The following is a 24646-nucleotide window of genomic DNA, read 5'->3' on the forward strand; positions in this document are numbered from 1 at the left end:
CTTTCCTAAATTCTTTTTCCATCCAAACCAGTCATTCATTTTTACTTTGTATTTAATGTTATGTACCTTCATAAATCATATTTAACTTTATGGATTGTACATTAGCTTTGAGATAGCCAAAAGAGACACCTAGCCAAAATACACTCAACTCAATATATTTTAGATGACTTCATGCATATGCCTCACAATTCCATTCGACTGTTATAACTAATACTCCCTCTGTCAAAAAAAAACTTGTTTCAAGCTTGTCTCTTAAATGGATGTATCTAGCACAACAATTGAGGGACAATCTTTTTTGGATAGAATGAGTACACAACAACGTTATGTATTATCTTTGGTTGTAATTTGACCATCTGAGCTACAGTATAACTTACTACTAGTGTACTAAACGAACAAGAGAAGCTCGTGTCTTGGAGAAGACGGTGTCTTGTCCAGGCTCACGATCGAGCACTCGCCCCAGCTGTCCTCGTCGGCGTCCACTGCGGCCGTCCTCTTCTTCGCGCGCGCGTCCCCCATCGTCGACACCGCTGCCACCTCCACGAGGAGCCTCATCGGCACGTGCGCGCAGGCCTCCAGGCGCCGGAGCGCTTCGCCGGGCTCGTGGACGCCGTGAGCTGCCACCTCGGACCAGAGCGCCGCAGCCATCGCAACGCGCAGCGGCACCCGTGGCGCCGCCGCGGCGACCTGGACCCGGATCGCGCGGCTAGCCGCCGCGGCACGCCGGTGCGCCGCCCCCGCCTCGAGGCCCATCCGCCTGGCCCAGCCCTCGAGCACCGCCTCGCCCCGCGCGCCGCGCCTCCTGGCCGGCGGCGTCGTCCCCCTGCCGCGCAGCGCCGCCGTCGTCGCGGAGTCGGCCGTGGACACGCAGGAGCGCGATGTCGTAGCAGTCCTGGACAGGACGTCCACGCCCATAGGCCGCCAAACGCGCGTGCGGCGGTGGCGGGACGCGAGGAAGTTGACGCCGTGCACCTGGGCGTCGCAGGGCGCGCAGAGGAGCGCCGCGTCGGCCTCGCAGTGCACGTCCGCCGCCGCTCCACACAGCGCGCATGCGCAGCGCTCCCTGGTGCCGTCGCCGGCACACATGCTAGCTAGCTCGCACCACATGATCGAGCTCTCGGTTCGAGCGTTCTACCACACGTACCAAGGGAAACGACGTAGGAGGAGGGGGAGGAGGACGAGGCAGCGTGGTTTGCTTCCCCTCGTCCGGGCGCGTATTTATAGACGATGGCGGGGGCGTGAGATCTTTTCCGCTCCTCCACGTTGGTGCTCATCCACCAGTCCAAGGAGCAACCACGGCCGCTCAAATATTCCACGGCGCGCCTGCGCTTGCACAAGTAGCGGCGGCTGGTCGACGTGAGCCGCGAGTTTGGGGGATGGGGGCTCCATCGGTGGGATGCGTACGTAGTCATCCTTGGCCACGAAACCTAGACCCGCTCGAACTACCTACCGTACTACGTGCCCGCCGGTCGTTATCCGAGCTCGTTGGTCCGCTCTCTAGTCGACACAGGAAAACTTACAAGGACGCGTCTCTATAGGACCTGCGACCAAACGTCCATAGTACTAGAGAACTTTTTTGCTTGTCTCTTTTTTCACTGCATGTGGATGTTGTAATTACGCAAAACCATCATAGTATTATGTTTCACGCAAACAAGCACCAAGGTCCAAGGGTATACTCGTCCATTGTCTTGGGCATATATTATGTCAATCATTTGCAAGTATTCACTACATGAAAATCATGTGTTTGCCGTGTAGTCATGTGTAAACCGAGTGCAATATTTCGGGTACCGCAAAAAGAACACACGGCAAACATGGAGGCCTCGGCTTACAGTACTTTCTAAGCCGAGTGCTTACAAAATGTACTCGGTTTAGAAAGGGCACTCGGTATATAAACAAAAAGGCTCTCGGCTTACAACAAGTTCTAGGTAAGGGTATATGGCACATGTCAAGGACGGCAGTGGGTCATGTGCCCTGACATACCACTCAACTTACACAAGTTATAAGCCATGTGCCCTGGCATAACACTCGGCTTACATACGTTATAAGCTGTGTGCCCTGACTCTACACACTCGTCTTAAGTTTTACATAATTTTTGCAAATCTATTTTTAATACAAAAAGGTTTTCAGACCATTGCATTTATATTTATTTTTAATATTATTTATGTTCCCAATTTCTATTCATTTTCTCCCGACTAGATTTCATGGCCCTTATTTTCACTGCCGTCAATTTCCCTATCTTTCTCTTTTACCCCAACTTTGCCACTTCAATATTTGATAGCCTTTTTACTCTTCAGACCCCCTAATTTACCCATATAAAGATCAGATTCAAAGACGTAGACCATGGGTTACCCAAGTTATCACAAGATTCTGTCCGGGTTACCTGTGGTGGTAGTTTCCACCTCTTACCGTCGAACGTTCCTTCGGTGTTATTGCCGTGAAGCCGGTCACACTCGGGAGCCGGTACTGAATATTTAAACATACCACCACAACTACAACTATATACATGTGCTAGGACACAATGCAAGTTTTGATGGGATTCCTACCCTCCGAACACCCCGGAACGGCCTAACCCTGACCCGTTTGACCGACAAATCTAGCCCTTTGACCGGCATCAAACTACATTTGACCCATGCACTAGTACAGAACCCCCTCATTGGCGGTGTCCGAATGTGCTCCATGGCAGCGTTTGAGTGGAGCGCCCCTACTATCGCACCGCTGGTAGTCAACAACCAGCAGCGTCCGGGCAAACGCTGCTAAGCAGTAGCTCTCCAGTAGCGTTCATAGCTGGGCGCCGTTAGTACCATCTTAGCCTGCAACGTGTACTCCTCTCGAACACTGCTAGTTACGCGTCGATGTAGTAGCGTTCGCGGTAGCCACCATCAGGAGCAGAACGGGGTGGCCACCATCGGGAGCACAGCAGGCTGACCATCGTACATCCATCCCGCCTCCATCTTGCCCACCAGCGGCACTGGAGCGTTGCAGGGAATCACATAGCATGTGGTGTCATAACCCTGCAAAACAGTGGAAAAATTACTATTTTTTGTCCATTATTTTGTTCATAGTGTAAACATAAGAAGGATAAACATGCAGCTTATTATTTTTTTTGAAAAATGTAATATATGTTCATGTATTCCATCTTACAGAGGCACTAGTTCAGAAGGGTATCAACTTTTTGAAGAAGCGAGTATCCAAATAACAAAAGTTGCACATAACTAATATTCCAACAACCAAAAGCAACGGTCTTACAATCCAATGCTCATTCCTCTCTTTTTAACAAAGTAAATCATCATAATAAGAATTTACGCTTATCCTCAAATGCTAGATATATCCCCTATGAATCTTAAAATTATATAAACCACATGCCCAACACTCATACATATTGTCTCACCTATTGCATATGAAGAAGCGAGCACCATAAATACTGACCAACATAAGCTATCAATTGTTTATACTACAATATGAAATTAATAGATTGTCATCTCTCCCTAACACTAGTAGGAAAGGGGCTTTTACCCCGGTTCATAAGGGCCTTTAGTCCCGGTTCTGAAACCGGGACTAAAGGGTCGTTACTAATGCCCTAGCCCTTTAGTCCCGGTTCTTACACGAACCGGGACTAAAGGCCGTCCACGTGGCCGGTGCGGGGAGCCCAGGCAGGAGGGCCTTTGGTCCCGGTTGGTGCCACCAACCGGGACCAGTAGGCAGGGCCTTTTGTCCCGGTTGGTGTCACCAACCGGGACCAATAGGCATCCACGCGTCAGCAGCTGGCAGGAGCTGAGGTTTTTGTTTTTTTAAAGGGGGTGGTTTAGGGGTTTTGGGGGGTTAATTTAGGTGTTTCATATATTGTGTTAGCTAGCTAATTAATAGAGAGAAGTGTTCTCTCTGATCTCCATGCTTGGTCGACGCTACGTACTATATACGTATGGAGAGGAGTAGACACGCTAGCTAGTAATCAAATGAAGGAAACAGAAGATCGTCATGAACATATGCATACAGAGAGAAGTGATATCGACCACCTCTTCTTCTCCGAGATATTGGTCGAACAACAAGTTCTCGTATATCTATCCGACACTACCGGCTACATATATACAATAATTATCTCTTACAATACAATCTCCTAATTAAATTGTAGGAACACGGGGTCCACATAGTATTCTCCGTTTTCAGCGATCACGTGGTCAAGGAAGAATGCCGCCAATTCCTCTTGAATTCCTCGCATACGATCTGGTGCTAGGAGTTCATCCCGCTTCCGAAACATCTAATTTGAAGAAGGGGGTCAATACATATATATATATGAATAAATGAAACTCAACACAAATGATGGTAATAAAATAAAATTGTGAATATTATTGCTTACGCACTTCATATTGTTCTTCAGTGTAGCCCCGCTCACAGGTCGTGTAGCGGATGGACTCGCAAACGTAGTATCCACAGTAATTATTCCCGGGTTCCTGCCACAACCACTTTACAAGAAATAGAGGTCAATCAAACTGATAAGCAAGCATGCTAAATGGTATTGATGAAACTAGCGCTTGAATCACTAGGAGATGCGTGGAACATGCTACTATAGTACTTACTTTCGGGTGATTAAATTGCAGCTTCTTCGGCAGTCTCGGAGCTTTTGAGCTGAATTTTCTCCAAACCCTGCCAGACAAAGAAAACAATTACTTGATATCAGGAAATGAACAAAGTTGCTGATATGGTGGATAACGATCGATTTAACTTACTTCTGGAGCATTTGAGTCATGTTCGCATAGTCCTGGGGATCTTTTCGTCTCGAGTCTAACTTACTCCCTGCTCAAGCTTAATCTCTAGGAGAATATAGTGAAAGCTGCGCATGCATGCATAAGTCATCAATTACATTACCATAACCTGGACTAATAAGGGAAACCGAATATGCACAAGACAGTAACACTCACTTGAAGTTGTAAGGAAAGAGTATTATATCTTTGTTTTGATTTAATACCAACGATTGTAGCAAGTTGGCCTCGGCTTCTTTGGGATGTTTTTCAACCGTATATTCATCTATGAGATTTGTGTTAATGAACCCAATATCACAGATTTGTCTTTTCTTCAATTCGGCGATCTTCAATCTGCATAATATAGTGAGGATAACTATAAATACATGCAATGAAAGAGCTGACCTATATAGAGAGACTTAATGACAGAAGTAGTACTACTTACAGACAGTAGCAAGTGATCGTTGTTTTATCGAGGGCCTTTTGATTGTAAAACTGGAAGAAATCCTCAAACGGAACATTCATCAGATCAATTCCAACGAGGTCATGCTCCGGTTTAACTCTCAGCGTCAAAGTATCCATCCCATCAGACTCTCTGCAGGTTTTCATGTACCAATCATGTAGTCTTCGCATCATCGTGCTTAGAGATCTTTCATCTTCGACGAGAGGCTTCCCGTAATGGTATTTGTGTTCGTCCACCTCCATGATTTCATAATGTACATCGTCGGGCAGGTAATCTCCAAGATTGCTATAACCGGGCACCATACTCGGATCATTAGCGACGATGTCTTTTGACACCTTGAGCGGGGGGCACGATTGGTTTGCTTGTTCGCCAAGCTGGGCAATTTTTTTCCCAGCTCGTCGTTCTTTTAACCTTTTATCACTGACAGTACTTCCCGACCGCTCCGCTTCGGCATATGTCTTTGCAAGAATGCGCTCATAGTTGCCTCTCGGCGGAGACTTTGGTGGTTTTGTCAGGGCAGCCAGAGTGCGCTTTGCTTTCACCGGATCTACCTTCTCCTCCGGAGGTGGATGTTTCTTTGCTTTCACCCCTTCAAAGAAGTTCTTCACTTCGGCTCGCACGATCTTCGCGTTCTCCTCCTCGGTCCTCTCGTATGGTAACTTCTCTGGAGTCTTCAGAGAAGGACCGAATCTGTATTGCCTCCCGCCTCTGGCAGCTGTACTGCTAGACGCCGGCAGAGCAGACGGAGCGGCTGCGGCTGTCTTCTTTCCTTGCTTACGAGGCGGAGGAGAAGGACTACGACGCGCCGGAGCAGCCGCAGCGGCGGCGGGTCTCTTCCGCCCTTGCCGACGAGGCGGAGAAGGAGGAGGCTGGCTGCTCTGGCGCGTCGGTGCTGGCGGAGAAGGAGGCGGAGTGCCGCCACGCGCCGGAGAAGGAGGCTGAGTGCCCTGATCACTCGCCGGAGGAGGAGGCGGAGGAGGAGGCGGAGGAGGAGGCGGAGTGCCCTTACTCGCCGGAGCCGTCCAGTTCGGAAGCTTGATGAGCTCCTTCCGCCATAGGCATGGAGTCTTCAGAGAAGAACCCAGCCGAGTCTCCCCTTCACCGGTAGGGTGGTCAAGCTGGAGCTCCTCAAATCCCTCCGTTATTTCATCCATCATCACCCTAGCATATCCTTCTGGAATCGGCCGGCAGTGGTAGGTTGCGCCGGGTTCAGGAGGTAAAACAGAGCCAACAGCCGCCTTGACTTTGAAGTTCTGCCATTCCGCCATAAGGTGGCAATGTTGAGACTCCGTGATAGCATCCACGGGGTAGCTAGCAGGAGCGGCATGCTCCAGCTGAAGCAGCTCGGTGGAAGCCACGCTGCTTCTCCGCTGAGATGGCGGTGTAGCTTCGGGGGCAGTTTCGGCATCTCGATTGCCGTCTCGTTATTCTAGCGCTTGAACCCTTTCGTGCAGCTTCTGAATTTGGATCTGCTCCACTTTTTTCCTCCTCTCCTGGCTTTTGTAACCGCCCGCGTCGGGAAAACCAGCCTTCCACGGAACGGAGCCTGGCGTGCCTCGTGTCCGTCCAGGGTGCTCAGGATTCCCGAGGGCCATTGTGAGCTCGTCGTTCTCTCTGTGTGGAACGAACGTCCCATCCTGCGCTCTATCGATATATTGCTGAATCTTCTTGACTGGTATTCTCAAAAGCTCGTTCGTCCAAACGCACCTCCCTGATACAGGGTCCAAGGTTCCGCCAGCCCCGAAGAACCAAGTCCGGCAACGGTCTGTCCAGTTCATTGTCTGTGGTTTGATCCCTTTTTCAAGCAGATCATTCTCAACCTTGGCCCACTTAGGTCGGGCTTTGAGGTAGCCACCTGACCCCGTGCGATGGTGAAGCTTCTTCTTCGCAGCATTCTTCTTGTTTGTCGCTGACATCTTCTTACTCTTTTTCGAATTTTTTCTATTTTTTCTTCTTCTCTTCTATTCCTTTCTTCTTCTCCTCTTCTTTTTCTTCTTTTTTCCTCTTCTTCCTCTCCTCTTCTTCTCCTTTCTTCCTCTTCTTATTTTCTTTTTTCCTATCCTTCTTTTTCTTCTTCTTCTTCCTTTTCTTCCTAGCTAGATATATAAAACTTTTCTAAAAATGTAACTTTTGCATATATATAAAACTTTTTCTTCTTCTTCCTTCTTTTCCTAAATATATAAAACTTTTCTAAAAATGAAACTAACCTAAAATGGACTAAATCAGAGAACATATATAGATAAAACTTTTCTAAAAATCTATGTTTTGCATACATGAACATATATATACACAGAGAACATACATACATATATACATTTTTATAAAAATGCAAAAAACAAAAAATCTGAAAAGAGGACATATAATCAGATATACACACATACATATACTCACACATATACATATAATCTGGAAAAAAACATCATATATATGTGAAAAAAATAGGGAGGCAGGGGGCGGCGCCGGCCTGACCAAAGGAGAGGTGCGGCGTGGTCGGGGCAGGGGCAGAAGGCAAGGCGCGCGTCGGGGTAGAGGGCGGCGACGACGGCGTGGTCGGGGCAAGGGCGACGGCGGCATGGTCGATCAGGGCAGGGCGAGGCAGAGGCACGGCGAGGGCCCGCGGCGTGGTCGGGGCAGGGGCGCGCGGCGTGGTCGGGGCGGGCCGACGGCGGCGTGGTCGGGGCAGGGGCGGCTGCGTCGACGAGGCAGAGGGCGGCGACGGCGTCGACGGGGCGAGCTCGGGCAGCCTGGCGGCGTTGTCGGGGGGCAACTGCAGAGATGAATCTGAAAAACCCCAAGTGTTTTCTTATATACTCAGAGCATTGGTCCCGGTTCGTGGCACCAACCGGGACCAATGCCCCCCTTTAGTCCCGGTTGGTGCCACCAACCGGGACCAAAGGCCTCTTTTCAGCAGCGCAAATGGCGGGAAAAGAGGCCGCCGCTTCCCGCCATTTGCGCTGCTGAAAAGAGGCCTTTGGTCCCGGTTGGTGGCACCAACCGGGAGTAAAGGAGGGGCATTGCTCCCGGTTGGTGCCACCAACCGGGAGCAATGCCCCCCCTTTACTCCCGGTTGGTGCCACCAACCGGGACCAAAGGCCTCTTGCTGCCCGCGTCGCGGCCAAAAGTTTAGTCCCACCTCGCTAGTTGAGAGGGGCTCGGAGTGGTTTATAAGCCCCGCTGCGGCTGCTGTCTCGAACTCCTCTGTATAGCAGGCTTCTGGGCCTAACTTTGGCGCGCTGCCCGTTGAGCCCTCTAGCCCTTCTGGGCCTGTATTTGCAAACCCGAGGGTTGGAGGGCCCAGCGGGCAGCGCCCCAACAATTTTTTTTGCTGTCCGCATCGCGGCCAAAACTTTAGTCCCACCTCGCTAGCCGAGGGGCGCCCGCACCAGTTTAAATGCCGCGGCGCGGCTGCTGTTTCGAACTCCTCTCTATAGCAGGCTTCTGGGCCTAACTTTGGCGCGCTGCCCGTTTAGCCTCCTAGCCCTTCTGGGCCTGTATTTGCAAACCTGAGGGTTGGAAGGCTAAGCGGGCAGCGCCCCAACAATTTTTTTGCTGTATTTAGTTTTTTTGTTTTCTTTTTTGCTTTATTTATTTTGTTTTGTTTCTACTTACAACAAAAAACTTATTTATTTTATTTTATTTTGTTTCTAATTAATTATTTATTTTACTTTATGATAATTCTTTTTGCTATTAAAGTTTCTATCAAAAAAAGTTCTTATGAAATTTATTTTGCTGTATTTAGTTTTTTTGTTTTCTTTTTTGCTTTATTTATTTTGTTTTGTTTCTACTTACAACAAAAACTTATTTATTTTATTTTATTTTATTTTGTTTCTAATTACTTATTTATTTTACTTTATGATAATTCTTTTTGCTATTAAAGTTTCTATCAAAAAAAGTTCTTTATGAAAGTTCTTTTTGCTTTTAATGATTTTGAACAGAAAATACTTCGATAATTTTAGTTGCATCAATTTTATATGATTTTAGTTTCAATAATAATAGAGGTTTCTTATAATGTTTTGAACAGAAAATACTTTGTTAATTTTAGTTTCATAAATTTTATTAAAGTTTATTTTATTTTGTCGGAACACAAGAAGTCCGGAGTTGTAATAAGTTATTAAAAATAAAAAAGAGGCGCAATGCTCGTTGATTTGCTTCAAGCCTTTCGGAATAGTGTAGACTGCACTGCACATAGCTCCATGCAGTCTACCTTATTCCTCAAGGCTTGAAGCTAAGCAACGTGAGCATTGCGCCTCTTCTTCATCGTCTCTGCACTCAGGGCTTATAAACCGCTCGTAGTGCCTCTCAGCTAGCGAGGTGGGACTAAAAAACTGCTTAGTAAGAAACTCTAGTACCGGTTCGTGCCACGAACCGGTACTAAAGGTGCTCGTGGGGCCACAGCCTCATTAGTACCGGTTCGTGGCACCAACAGGGACCAAAGGATGGAATTGGTCCCGGTTCGTGCCACCAACCGGGACCAATGGCCTTGCACAGCGGCGTGGTGGTGAGTTTAGTCCCACCTCGCTAGCTGAGAGAGAGCCGCACCTGTTTATAAGGTGCGGTGCGCCTGAGCTGTCGAGCTCCTCTCTAAAGCAGGCTTACGGGCCTAACCTCTCTCTACATGCCTGTGGGCCTACTGGGCCTTCTGCGGGCCTGAATCCTGGCCCATGGATGGGTTTCTAATCATATTCAGGCCGTGGTGGCCCCGTAGGTGGCATAATTTTTAATTTTTGGCCTGTTATTTTTCATGCATTTACTAATTATTTTGAGCTATAAGACCATAAAATTGAAAAGCATTTCAAATGAACTCTGAGAAGGTTGAAAGTTGGCATGGTATCATCATTTCATCCACATAGCATGTGCAAGAAAGTTGAGAGGGTTACGGCAAAAACTAGATGCACTTCTTGTACAAAACGGACAATGGTATCATACTCGTCTATTACAAAGTTGGCATGGTATCATCATAATAGTTGCGGGAGAAAGTCTTCACTTTTTCTTCGCTTGTGTCATTTGCTTATTGCGCCGTAACCATGGATAATCTTCATCGTTTATCAGGATGCTTGGGTCAGCCTTGACTTTGAAGGGAGGAATTTCATGAAACTTTTCATAATCTTCAGACATGTCTGTCTTGCCCTCCACTCCCACAATGTCCCTTTTTCCTGAAAGAACTATGTGGCGCTTTGGCTCATCGTATGATGTATTCGCTTCCTTATCTTTTCTTTTCCTCGGTCTGGTAGACATGTCCTTCACATAGATAACCTGTGCCACATCATTGGCTAGGACGAACGGTTCGTCAGTGTACCCAAGATTGTTCAGATCCACTGTTGTCATTCCGTACTGTGGGTCTACCTGTACCCCGCCTCCTGACAGATTGACCCATTTGCACTTAAACAAAGGGACCTTAAAATCATGTCCATAGTCAAGTTCCCATATGTCCATTATGTAACCATAATATGTGTCCTTTCCCCTCTCGGTTGCTGCATCAAAGCGGACACCGCTGTTTTGGTTGGTGCTCTTTTGATCTTGGGCGATCGTGTAAAATGTATTCCCATTTATCTCGTATCCTTTGTAAGTCAATGTTGGGAATCGTAGCATAATTTAAAATTTTCCTACGCTCACCAAGATGCATCTATGGAGTCTACTAGCAACGAGGGGAAAGGAGTGGATCTACATACCCTTGTAGATCGCGAGCGGAAGCGTTCCAATGAACGTGGATGACGGAGTCGTACTCGCCGTGATCCAAATCACCGATGACCGAGTGCCGAACGGACGACACCTCCGCGTTCAACACACGTACGGTGCAGCGACGTCTCCTCCTTCTTGATCCAGCAAGGGGGAAGGAGAGGTTGATGGAGATCCAACAGCACGACGGCGTGGTGGTGGATGTAGCGGGTCTCCGGCAGGGCTTCGCCGAGCTTCTGCGAGAGAGAGAGAGGTGTTGCAGGGGAGGAGGGAGGCGCCCAAGGCTTAGATGTTGCTGCCCTCCCTTCCCCCCACTATATATAGGGCCAAGGGAGAGGGGGGGGGGGCGCAGCCTTGCCCCTTCCTTCAAGGAAGGGTGCGGCCAGGGGGGAGTCCTTCCCCCCCAAGGCACCTCGGAGGTGCCTTCCCCCTTTAGGACTCTCCCTTCTTTCTTATCTCTTGCGCATGGGCCTCTTGGGGCTGGTGCCCTTGGCCCATATAGGCCAAGGCGCACCCCTTACAGCCCATGTGGCCCCCCGGGGCTGGTGGACCCCCGGACCCCTTTCGGCACTCCCGGTACAATACCGATAAAGCGCGAAACTTTTCCGGCGACCAAAATAAGACTTCCCATATATAAATCTTTACCTCCGGACCATTCCGGAACCTCTCGTGACGTCCGGGATCTCATCCGGGACTCCGAACAACTTTCGGGTTTCCGCATACATATATCTCTACAACCCTAGCGTCACCGGACCTTAAGTGTGTAGACCCTACGGGTTCGGGAGACATGCAGACATGACCGAGACGCCTCTCCGGTCAATAACCAACAGCGGGATCTGGATACCCATGTTGGCTCCCACATGTTCCACGATGATATCATCGGATGAACCACGGTGTCGAGGATTCAATCAATCCGTATGCAATTCCCTTTGTCAATCGGTATGTTACTTGCCCGAGATTCGATCGTCGGTATCCCAATACCTTGTTCAATCTCGTTACCGGCAAGTCTCTTTACTCGTACCGCAATGCATGATCCCGTGACTAACGCCTTAGTCACATTGAGCTCATTATGATGATGCATTACCGAGTGGGCCCAGAGATACCTCTCCGTCACACGGAGTGACAAATCCCAGTCTCGATCCGTGCCAACCCAACAGACACTTTCGGAGATACCCGTAATGCACCTTTATAGTCACCCAGTTACGTTGTGACGTTTGGCACACCCAAAGCACTCCTACGGTATCCGGGAGTTGCACGATCTCATGGTCTAAGGAAAAGATACTTGACATTGGAAAAGCTCTAGCAAACGAAACTACACGATCTTTTATGCTATGCTTAAGTTGGGTCTTGTCCATCACATCATTCTCCTAATGATGTGATCCCGTTATCAATGACATCCAATGTCCATAGTCAGGAAACCATGACTATCTGTTGATCAACGAGCTAGTCAACTAGAGGCTTACTAGGGACAGGTTGAGGTCTATGTATTCACACATGTATCACGATTTCCGGACAATACAATTATAGCATGAATAATAGACAATTACCATGAACAAAGAAATATAATAATAACCATTTATTATTGCCTCTAGGGCATATTTCCAACAGTCTCCCACTTGCACTAGAGTCAATAATCTAGTTACATTGTGATGAATCGAACACCCATTGCGTCCTGGTGTTGATCATGTTTTGCCCTAGGGAGAGGTTTAGTCAACGGATCTGCTACATTCAGGTCCGTGTGCACTTTACAAATATCTATGTCTCCATTTTGAACACTTTCACGAATGGAGTTGAAGCGACGCTTGATATGTCTGGTCTTCCTGTGAAACCTGGGCTCCTTCGCAAGGGCAATAGCTCCAGTGTTGTCACAAAAGAGAGTCATTGGGCCCGACGCATTGGGAATCACCCCTAGGTCGGTAATGAACTCCTTCATCCAGACTGCTTCCTGTGCTGCCTCCGAGGCTGCCATGTACTCCGCTTCACATGTAGATCCCGCCACGACGCTTTGCTTGCAACTGCACCAGCTTACTGCTCCTCTATTCAATATATACACGTATCCGGTCTGTGACTTCGAGTCATCCAGATCTGTGTCGAAGCTAGCGTCGACGTAACCCTTTACGACGAGCTCTTCGTCACCTCCATAAACGAGAAACATATCCTTAGTCCTCTTCAGGTACTTCAGGATATTCTTGACCGCTGTCCAGTGTTCCTTGCCGGGATTACTTTGGTACCTTCCTACCAAACTTACGGCAAGGTTTACATCAGGTCTGGTACACAGCATGGCATACATAATAGACCCTATGGCCGAGGCATAGGGGATGACACTCATCTGTTCTATATCTTCTGCCGTGGTCGGGCATTGAGCCGTGCTCAATTGCACACCTTGCAATACAGGCAAGAACCCCTTCTTGGACTGATCCATACTGAACTTCTTCAATATCTTGTCAAGGTATGTACTCTGTGAAAGACCAATGAGGCGTCTTGATCTATCTCTATAGATTTTGATGCCTAATATATAAGCAGCTTCTCCAAGGTCCTTCATTGAAAAACACTTATTCAAATAGGCCTTTATACTTTCCAATAATTCTACATCATTTCCCATCAATAATATGTCATCCACATATAATATGAGAAATGCTACAGAGCTCCCACTCACTTTCTTGTAAACACAGGCTTCTCCATAAGTCTGTGTAAACCCAAACGCTTTGATCATCTCATCAAAGCGAATGTTCCAACTCCGAGATGCTTGCACCAGCCCATAGATTGAGCGTTGGAGCTTGCATACTTTGTTAGCATTCTTAGGATCGACAAAACCTTCCGGCTGCATCATATACAACTCTTCCTTAAGGAAGCCGTTAAGGAATGCCGTTTTGACGTCCATCTGCCATATCTCATAATCATAGTATGCGGCAATTGCTAACATGATTCGGACGGACTTCAGCTTCGCTACGGGTGAGAAAGTCTCATCGTAGTCAACCCCTTGAACTTGTCGATAACCCTTAGCGACAAGTCGAGCTTTGTAGATGGTCACATTACCATCTGCGTCCGTCTTCTTCTTAAAGATCCATTTGTTTTCTATGGCTCGCCGCTCATCGGGCAAGTCAGTCAAAGTCCATACTTTGTTTTCATACATGGATTCTATCTCGGATTTCATGGCTTCTAGCCATTTGTCGGAATCCGGGCCCGCCATCGCTTCTTCATAGTTCGAAGGTTCACCGTTGTCTAACAACATGATTTCAAGGACAGGGTTGCCGTACCACTCTGGTGCGGAACGTGTCCTTGTGGACCTACGAAGTTCAGTGGCAACTTGATCCGAAGCTTCATGATCATCATCATTAACTTCCTCCCCGTCGGTGTAGGCACCACAGGAACATTTTCCCGCGCTGCGCTATTTTCCGACTCGGAAGGGGTGACTATCACCTCATCAAGTTCCACTTTCCTCCCACTCAATTCTTTCGAGAGAAACTCCTTCTCTAGAAAGGACCCGTTCTTGGCAACGAAGATCTTGCCTTCGGATCTGAGGTAGAAGGTGTACCCAATAGTTTCCTTAGGGTATCCTATGAAGACGCATTTTTCCGATTTGGGTTCGAGCTTTTCAGGTTGAAGTTTCTTGACATAAGCATCGCATCCCCAAACTTTTAGAAACGACAGCTTAGGTTTCTTCCCAAACCATAATTCATACGGTGTCGTCTCAACGGATTTAGACGGTGCCCTATTTAAAGTGAATGCGGCAGTCTCTAAAGCATAACCCCAAAATGAGAGCGGTAAATCGGTAAGAGACATCATAGATCGCACCATATCCAATAGAGTGCGATTACGACGTTCGGACACACCATTTCTCTGAGGTGTTCCAGGCGGCGTGAGTTGTGAAACTATTCCACATTTCCTTAAGTGTGTACCAAATTCGTGACTTAAATATTCTCCACCACGATCTGATCGTAAGAATTTTATTTTCCTGTCACGTTGATTCTCAACCTCACTCTGAAATTCCTTGAACTTTTCAAAGGTTTCAGACTTGTGTTTTATTAGGTAGACATACCCATATCTACTTAAATCATCAGTGAGAGTGAGAACATAACGATATCCTCCGCGAGCCTCAACACTCATTGGACCACACACATCGGTATGTATGATTTCCAATAAGTTGGTTGCTCGCTCCATTGTTCCGGAGAACGGAGTCTTGGTCATCTTACCCATGAGGCATGGTTCGCACGTGTCAAATGATTCGTAATCAAGAGACTCCAAAAGTCCATCTGCATGGAGCTTCTTCATGCGCTTGACACCAATGTGACCAAGGCGGCAGTGCCACAAGTATGTGGGACTATCGTTATCAACTTTACATCTTTTGGTATTCACACTATGAACATGTGTAACATCACGTTCGAGATTTATCAAAAATAAACCATTGACCAGCGGGGCATGACCATAAAACATATCTCTCAAATAAATAGAACAACCATTATTCTCAGATTTAAATGAGTAGCCATCTCGAATTAAACGAGATCCAGATACAATGTTCATGCTCAAAGCTGGCACTAAATAACAATTATTGAGGTTTAAAACTAATCCCGTGGGTAGATGCAGAGGTAGCGTGCCGACGGCGATCACATCGACCTTGGAACCATTCCCGACGCGCATCGTCACCTCGTCCTTTGCCAGTCTCCGTTTATTCCGTAGTTCCTGTTTTGAGTTACAAATATGAGCAACCGCACCGGTATCAAATACCCAGGAGCTACTACGAGTACTGGTAAGGTACACATCAATTACTTGTATATCACATATACCTTGGGTGTTGCCGGCCTTCTTCTTGTCCGCTAAATATTTGGGGCAGTTCCGCTTCCAGTGACCACTTCCCTTGCAGTAAAAGCACTCAGTCTCGGGCTTGGGTCCATTCTTTGACTTCTTCCCGGTAACTGGCTTACCGGGCGCGGCAACTCCCTTGCCGTCCTTCTTGAAGTTCTTCTTACCCTTGCCCTTCTTGAACTTAGTGGTTTTATTCACCATCAACACTTGATGTTCTTTTCTGATCTCTACCTCAGCTGATTTCAGCATTGAATATACCTCGGGAATGGTCTTTTCCATCCCCTGCATATTGTAGTTCATCACAAAGCTCTTGTAGCTTGGTGGAAGCGACTGGAGGATTCTGTCAATGACCGCGTCATCCGGGAGATTAACTCCCAGCTGAGACAAGCGGTTGTGCAACCCAGACATTCTGAGTATGTGCTCACTAACAGAACTGTTCTCCTCCATTTTACAGCTGAAGAACTTGTCGGAGACATCATATCTCTCGACCCGGGCATGAGCTTGAAAAACCAGTTTCAGCTCCTCGAACATCTCATATGCTCCATGTTTCTCAAAACGCTTTTGGAGACCCGGTTCTAAGCTGTAAAGCATGCCGCACTGAACGAGGGAGTAATCATCAGCACGCTGCTGCCAAGCGTTCATAATGTCTTGGTTCTCAGGGATTGGTGCTTCACCTAGCGGTGCTTCTAAGACATAATCTTTCTTGGCTGCTATGAGGATGATCCTCAGGTTCCGGACCCAGTCCGTATAGTTGCTGCCATCATCTTTCAGCTTGGTTTTCTCTAGGAACGCGTTGAAATTGAGGACAACGTGGGCCATTTGATCTACAATACATAGTGTAAAGATTTTAGACTAAGTTCATGATAATTAAGTTCATATAATCAAATTATTTAATGAACTCCCACTCAGATAGACATCCCTCTCGTCATCTAAGTGAAACATGATCCGAGTTCAACTAGGCCGTGTCCGATCATCACGTGAGACGGACTAGTCAAGATCGGTGAACATCTCCATGTTGATCGTATCTTCTATACGACTCATGCTCGACCTTTCGGTCCTCCGTGTTCCGAGGCCATGTCTGTACATGCTAGGCTCGTCAAGTCAACCTAAGTGTATTGCGTGTGTTCCGAGGCCATGTCTGTACATGCTAGGCTCGTCAACACCCGTTGTATTCGAACGTAAGAATCTATCACACCCGATCATCACGTGGTGCTTCGAAACGACGAACCTTCGCAACGGTGCACAGTTAGGGTGAACACTTTCTTGAAATTATTATAAGGGATCATCCTATTTGCTACCGTCGTTCTAAGCAAATAAGATGCAAAAACATGATAAACATCACATGCAATCAAATAGTGACATGATATGGCCAATATCATCATGCTCCTTTGATCTCCATCTTCGGGGCACCATGATCATCTTCGTCACCGGCATGACACCATGATCTCCATCATCATGATCTCCATCATTGTGTCTTCATGAAGTTGTCACGCCAACGATTACTTCTACTTCTATGGCTAACCGTTTAGCAACAAAGTAAAGTAAATTACATGGCGTTATTCAATGACACGCAGGTCATGCAAAATAATAAAGACAACTCCTATGGCTCCTGCCGGTTGTCATACTCATCGACATGCAAGTCGTGATTCCTATTACAAGAATATGATCAATCTCATACATCACATATATCATTCATCACATCTTCTGGCCATATCATATCACATATATCACTTGCTGCAAAAACAAGTTAGACGTCCTCTAATTGTTGTTGCAAGTTTTTACGTGGTTTGTAGGTTTCTAGCAAGAACGATTTCTTACCTACGTATGACCACAACGTGATTTGCCAATTTCTATTTACCCTTCATAAGGACCCTTTTCATCGAATCCGTTCCGACTAAAGTAGGAGAGACAGACACCCGCTAGCCACCTTATGCAACTAGTGCATGTCAATCGGTGGAACCTGTCTCACGTAAGCGTACGTGTAAGGTCGGTCCGGGCCGCTTCATCCTACAATGCCGCCGAAACAAGAAACGACTAGTAGCGGCAAGAAGAATTGGCAACATCAACGCCCACAACTTCTTTGTGTTCTACTCGTGCATAGTAACTACGCATAGGCCTGGCTCATGATGCCACTGTTGGGAATCGTAGCATAATTTAAAATTTTCCTACGCTCACCAAGATGCATCTATGGAGTCTACTAGCAACGAGGGGAAAGGAGTGGATCTACATACCCTTGTAGATCGCGAGCGGAAGCGTTCCAATGAACGTGGATGACGGAGTCGTACTCGCCGTGATCCAAATCACCGATGACCGAGTGCCGAACGGACGGCACCTCCGCGTTCAACACACGTACGGTGCAGCGACGTCTCCTCCTTCTTGATCCAGCAAGGGGGAAGGAGAGGTTGATGGAGATCCAACAGCACGACGGCGTGGTGGTGGATGTAGCGGGTCTCCGGCAGGGCTTCGCCGAGCTTCTGCGAGAGAGAGAGAGGTGTTGCAGGGGAGGAGGGAGGCGCCCAAGGCTTAGATGTTGCTGCCCTCCCTTCCCCCCACTATATATAGGGCCAAGGGAGAGGGGGGGGGGCGCAGCCTTGCCCCTTCCTTCAAGGAAGGGTGCGGCCAGGGGGGAGTCCTTCCCCCCCAAGGCACCTCGGAGGTGCCTTCCCCCTTTAGGACTCTCCCTTCTTTCTTATCTCTTGCGCATGGGCCTCTTGGGGCTGGTGCCCTTGGCCCATATAGGCCAAGGCGCACCCCTTACAGCCCATGTGGCCCCCCGGGGCTGGTGGACCCCCTTGGTGGACCCCCGGACCCCTTTCGGCACTCCCGGTACAATACCGATAAAGCGCGAAACTTTTCCGGCGACCAAAATAAGACTTCCCATATATAAATCTTTACCTCCGGACCATTCCGGAACCTCTCGTGACGTCCGGGATCTCATCCGGGACTCCGAACAACTTTCGGGTTTCCGCATACATATATCTCTACAACCCTAGCGTCACCGGACCTTAAGTGTGTAGACCCTACGGGTTCGGGAGACATGCAGACATGACCGAGACGCCTCTCCGGTCAATAACCAACAGCGGGATCTGGATACCCATGTTGGCTCCCACATGTTCCACGATGATATCATCGGATGAACCACGGTGTCGAGGATTCAATCAATCCGTATGCAATTCCCTTTGTCAATCGGTATGTTACTTGCCCGAGATTCGATCGTCGGTATCCCAATACCTTGTTCAATCTCGTTACCGGCAAGTCTCTTTACTCGTACCGCAATGCATGATCCCGTGACTAACGCCTTAGTCACATTGAGCTCATTATGATGATGCATTACCGAGTGGGCCCAGAGATACCTCTCCGTCACACGGAGTGACAAATCCCAGTCTCGATCCGTGCCAACCCAACAGACACTTTCGGAGATACCCGTAATGCACCTTTATAGTCACCCAGTTACGTTGTGACGTTTGGCACACCCAAAGCACTCCTACGGTATCCGGGAGTTGCACGATCTCATGGTCTAAGGAAAAGATACTTGACATTGGAAAAGCTCTAGCAAACGAAACTACACGATCTTTTATGCTATGCTTAAGTTGGGTCTTGTCCATCACATCATTCTCCTAATGATGTGATCCCGTTATCAATGACATCCAATGTCCATAGTCAGGAAACCATGACTATCTGTTGATCAACGAGCTAGTCAACTAGAGGCTTACTAGGGACAGGTTGAGGTCTATGTATTCACACATGTATCACGATTTCCGGACAATACAATTATAGCATGAATAATAGACAATTACCATGAACAAAGAAATATAATAATAACCATTTATTATTGCCTCTAGGGCATATTTCCAACAGTCAATACAGTCGAAGATGGCCCCCCTGGACAACGAGTACAACTCATCACAAACAGTGGTGTAACCTCTCAGACGTGTTTCCAACCAACTGCTGAAAGTCCTGATGTGTTCACATGTAATCCAGTCGTCACACTGCTCCGGGTGTTTGGAGCGCAGACTGTTCTTGTGTTCATCGACATACGGGGTCACCAAGGTAGAGTTCTGTGTTCATCGACATACGGGGTCACCAAGGCAGTCATGAGACTTTAGGTTCTGGAACTTTTTCTCTGGCATATTTATTATTCCCTTTATATTCGACGAGAAGCCAGTCGGGACCTTCATACTGAGCAGGCATTCAAAGAAGATTTCTTTCTCTTCTTTCGTAAGAGCATAGCTGGCAGGATCTTCATACTGCTTCGGAAGCATGCCGTCTTTTTCGTGCAAACGTTGCAGGTCCTCCCGTGCCTCAGGTGTATCTTTTGTCTTCCCATACACGCCCAAGAAGCCTAGTAGGTTCACGCAAAGGTTCTTCGTCACGTGCATCATGTCGATTGAAGAGCGGACCTCTAGCTCTTTCCAGTAGGGTAGGTCCCAAAATATAGATTTCTTCTTCCACATGGGTGCGTGTCCCTCAGCGTCATTCGGAACAGCTAGTCCGCCGGGACCCTTTCCAAAGATTACGTGTAAATCATTGACCATAGCAAGTACGTGATCACCGGTACGCATGGCAGGCTTCTTCCGGTGATCTGCCTCGCCTTTGAAATGCTTGCCTTTCTTTCGACATTGATGGTTGGTCGGAAGAAATCGATGATGGCCCAGGTACACATTCTTCCTGCTTTTGTCCAGGTATATACTTTCAGTGTCATCTAAACAGTGCGTGCATGCGTGGTATCCCTTGTTTGTCTGTCCTGAAAGGTTACTGAGAGCGGGCCAATCGTTGATGGTTACAAACAGCAACGCGTGCAGGTTAAATTCCTCCTGTTTGTGCTCATCCCACGTACGTACACCGTTTCCATTCCACAGCTGTAAAAGTTCTTCAACTAATGGCCTTAGGTACACATCAATGTCGTTGCCGGGTTGCTTAGGGCCTTGGATGAGAACTGACATCATAATGAACTTCCGCTTCATGCACATCCAAGGAGGAAGGTTATACATACATAGAGTCACGGGCCAGGTGCTGTGATTGCTGCTCTGCTCCCCGAAAGGATTAATGCCATCCGCGCTTAAACCAAACCATACGTTCCTTGGGTCAGCTGCAAACTCAGCCCAGTACTTTCTCTCGATTTTTCTCCACTGCGACGGGTGCTCTCAACTTCCCGTCTTTCTTACGGTCCTCACTGTGCCATCGCATCAACTTGGCATGCTCTTCGTTTCTGAACAGACGTTTCAACCGTGGTATTATAGGAGCATACCACATCACCTTCGCAGGAACCCTCTTCCTGGGGGGCTCGCCGTCAACATCACCAGGGTCATCTCGTCTGATCTTATACTGCAATGCACCGCATACCGGGCATGCGTTCAGATCCTTGTACGCACCGCGGTAGAGGATGCAGTCATTAGGGCATGCATGTATCTTCTGCACCTCCAATCCTAGAGGGCATACGACCTTCTTTGCTGCGTATGTACTCTCGGGCAATTCGTTATCCTTTGGAAGCTTCTTCTTCAATATTTTCAATAGCTTCTCAAATCCTTTGTCAGGCACAGCATTCCCTGCATTCCACTGCAGCAATTCCAGTACGGTACCGAGCTTTGTGTTGCCATCTTCGCAATTGGGGTACAACCCTTTTTTGTGATCCTCTAACATGCGATCGAACTTCAGCTTCTCCTTTTGACTTTCGCATTGCGTCCTTGCATCGACTATGACCCGGCGGAGATCATCATCATCGGGCACTGGTTCCTCTTGATCTTCAGCAGCTTCCCCCCTTGCAGCATCATTGGACACATCGTCTGGTTCCTCTTGATCTTCAGCAGCTTCCCCCGTTGCAGCATCACCGTATTCAGGGGGCACATAGTTGTCATCGTCCTCTTCTTCTTCGCCGTCTTCCATCATAACCCCTATTTCTCCGTGCCTCGTCCAAACATTATAGTGTGGCATGAAACCCTTGTAAAGCAGGTGGGTGTGAAGGATTTTCCGGTCAGAGTAAGACTTCGTATTCCCACATATAGGGCATGGACAACACATAAAACCATTCTCCTTGTTTGCCTCAGCCACTTCGAGAAAATCATGCACGCCCTTAATGTACTCGGAGGTGTGTCTGTCACCGTACATCCATTGCCGGTTCATCTGCGTGCATTATATATAATTAAGTGTGTCAAAAACCATTACAGAACATCATGAATAGATAATTAAGTGACCAAATTAATAGAAGTTCATCATCACATTAGAACCAAAGTACATACACAGTTCTCATCTAACAGCATATATATAGCTCTCCAGAGCATCTAATTAATTAAACCATACATTGAAACTATGTAAAACATTTCAATGCGAAAACAAATGCGATCATAATCGTAACCAAGGTAACAATTGATCCAACGGCATAATGATACCAAGCCTCGGTATGAATGGCATATTTTCTAATCTTTCTAATCTTCAAGCGCATTGCATCCATCTTGATCTTGTGATCATCGACGACATCCGCAACATGCAACTCCAATATCATCTTCTCCTCCTCAATTTTTTTTATTTTTTCCTTCAAGTAATTGTTTTCTTCTTCAACTAAATTTAACCTCTCGACAATAGGGTCGGTTAGAATTTCCGGTTCAACCACCTCCTAGATAAATAAAATCTATGTCACGTTGGTCGGTATATTTGTCATAAACAATAAATGAACCAAATAGTTATAAAAAGATAATATATACCACATCCGAATCATAGACAGGACGAGGGCCGACGGGGGCGGATACCAAAACCATCGCACTATGTAATAAGAAGGAATAATAAAAGTAACAAAATTAGACAAGTAACTATCTAAAGTAAGAATTTTTTCCTTTCAGAAAGAAGATAAGAACAAGAGGCTCACCACGGTGGTGCTGGCGACGAGATCGGCGCGGGCGATCGACGGCGGTGAAGACGGGGACGGGACGTGACGGACCGCTAAACCTAGACAAATCTCGGGGAAAATGGAGCTCGGAGGTCGAGTTTCGAGAGGACAAAGATTAACTAGTGTGGCTCAGACATTTCATCGAACACCTCATGTGCATAGGAGGTGAGCTAGAGCACCCAAATGCCCTCCCCTCGCCGGCCAGAAAAAACAGAGCACTCTGGAGTGCTCTGCTGTGGCGATGGGGTATATATAGGGAACTCATTGGTCCCGGTTGGTGGCACCAACCGGGACTAAAGGCCTTTGGTCCCGGTTGGTGCCACGAACCGGGACCAATGCCCCCTTTAGTCCCGGTTGGTGGCACCAACCGGGACCAAAGGCCTTGTGGTGGAACTGGCGCGGTGCGGTGGGATGTTTAGTCCCACCTTGCTAGCCGAGAGGCTTCGACAGTGGTTTATAAGCGCAGCTGCGCTGACCACTTCGAGCTCCTCTCAAATGCAGGCTTACGGGCCTATTCTGTCACTATTTGCCTGTGGGCCTACTGGGCCTTCTGCGGGCCTGAATCCTGGCCCATGGATGGGTTTCTAGTCGTATTCAGGCCGTGGTGGCCCAGTAGGTGGCATAATTTTTTTCCTCTGTTTTTTTTCTCTTTTGCTTTATTTGTTTTGTTTTGTTTCTACTTACAACAAAAAACTTATTTATTTTATTTCTAATTACTTATGTATTTTACTTTAATTATTTTATTTTTATTTATTTTACTGCTGCTATTTTTATTTATTTTACTGCTGCTATTTTTACTTAATTTATTAAGGTTTATTTATTGTAGTTACTATAGTTTATTTTATTTTATTTTATTAAGGTTTATTTAGTTTTATTTATTTTATTAAGGTTTATTTATTTTATAAATATAAAAAAATGAACATAGATGCGCTTATAGAGAAAATTCAACCTAAATTCATAATAAATTTCTATGAAATTTACTGTGAATTTAGGTCAAATTCCCTGTATAAGGGCATCTATTTTCACTTTAAGAGAAGCTGAACAAGGCAGAGAGGGACGGCCTTATAAACTGATGTGAGCGCCCTTCGGTTGGCGAGGTGGGACTAAACACTGGCCGCAACTAGGACCAGGCCTTTAGTCCCGGTTTGTGGTAGGAACCGGGACTAAAGGGTGGTGGGCCAGGAGCGTGGCCCATTGGTCCCGGTTTGTCCCACCAACCGGGACCAAAGGGACCGGACGAACCGGGACCAATGCCCCCACGAGGCCCGGCAGGCCCCTGGCCGCACGAACCGGGACCAATGCTCACATTAGTCCCGGTTCGTGACTGAACCGGGACTAATGTGAAAACTGTCCTGTGACCTAAGCCCTGTTTTCTACTAGTGTAAATAAACCAGCCAAGTCTCACCTATCAGCCAAATTGAGGGAATAAAGATTTAGTTAGTTGCATAACTGTATCAGAACTCCAGAATAATTGTACATGCATTATCAACAATCGAACATACCTAGATCTTGGCCATGAGGTGGATGAGCTCACACAAATAGGGCTCGCCATCTAGGCCGTCCGGCTTCATCCTAGTCCTGCAGTACCACGCTAGTAGTACAACCACTTTGCCGCCGGAGGACATGCATGGTCAGAGCAAGCCACGGCCATGGAGGAGAGGTGAGCTAGGGGACGCAAAAAAAAAACAATGGGGAAGGGGGAAATATGTAGAGGCACACACATAGAGGACTCGGAAGGTGGATGGCGACGAGTTGATCGTCGCCGGTGGCGGCCGCGGGGAGGAAGGACGACCTCTGCTCATGTTCTTCGATGAAGAGGAGGTGCCAGAGGGGAAGGGGATTGGAATGGGAGGAAGGAGGGGGAGCGGGTGATGGTGTGCAGTAGATGTGCGACTCCAACCTGTCGGCGAGGGATGAAACCCTACCGCCGGCTAGGGGTCAAACCCTAGCGCCGCGAATGGTCGCAGTGTAGGGGGGAATTGCAGTGAGGGGAATGAAATATATAAAATTCTCTCTCAAAATTACCCCTACAATACTTTGAGAGCGAAATGTTGATTTGTTTGAGTTTTTTTTACCGGAAACGCTCGTCGG

General features: G+C 47.4%; 1 protein-coding gene across 1 annotated transcript; it reads right to left on the bottom strand.

The window, feature by feature from the left end:
* Positions 1-223: 223 nt before the first annotated feature.
* LOC123125315 (B-box zinc finger protein 32-like) lies at positions 224-1171 on the bottom strand. The gene has a single exon (XM_044545829.1). It carries the CDS (start codon positions 1102-1104, stop codon positions 385-387), a length of 720 nt encoding a protein of 239 aa, XP_044401764.1. The 5' UTR covers positions 1105-1171; the 3' UTR covers positions 224-384.
* Positions 1172-24646: the final 23475 nt, after the last annotated feature.

This window comes from Triticum aestivum, chromosome 5D, assembly GCF_018294505.1.
Source record: "Triticum aestivum cultivar Chinese Spring chromosome 5D, IWGSC CS RefSeq v2.1, whole genome shotgun sequence".
NCBI classification, from domain to species: domain Eukaryota; kingdom Viridiplantae; phylum Streptophyta; class Magnoliopsida; order Poales; family Poaceae; genus Triticum; species Triticum aestivum.

Bases quoted from the DNA above. Each gene is read 5' to 3' on its own strand.
- LOC123125315 (XM_044545829.1), bottom strand. From the start codon at position 1,104: ATGTGGTGCGAGCTAGCTAGCATGTGTGCCGGCGACGGCACCAGGGAG.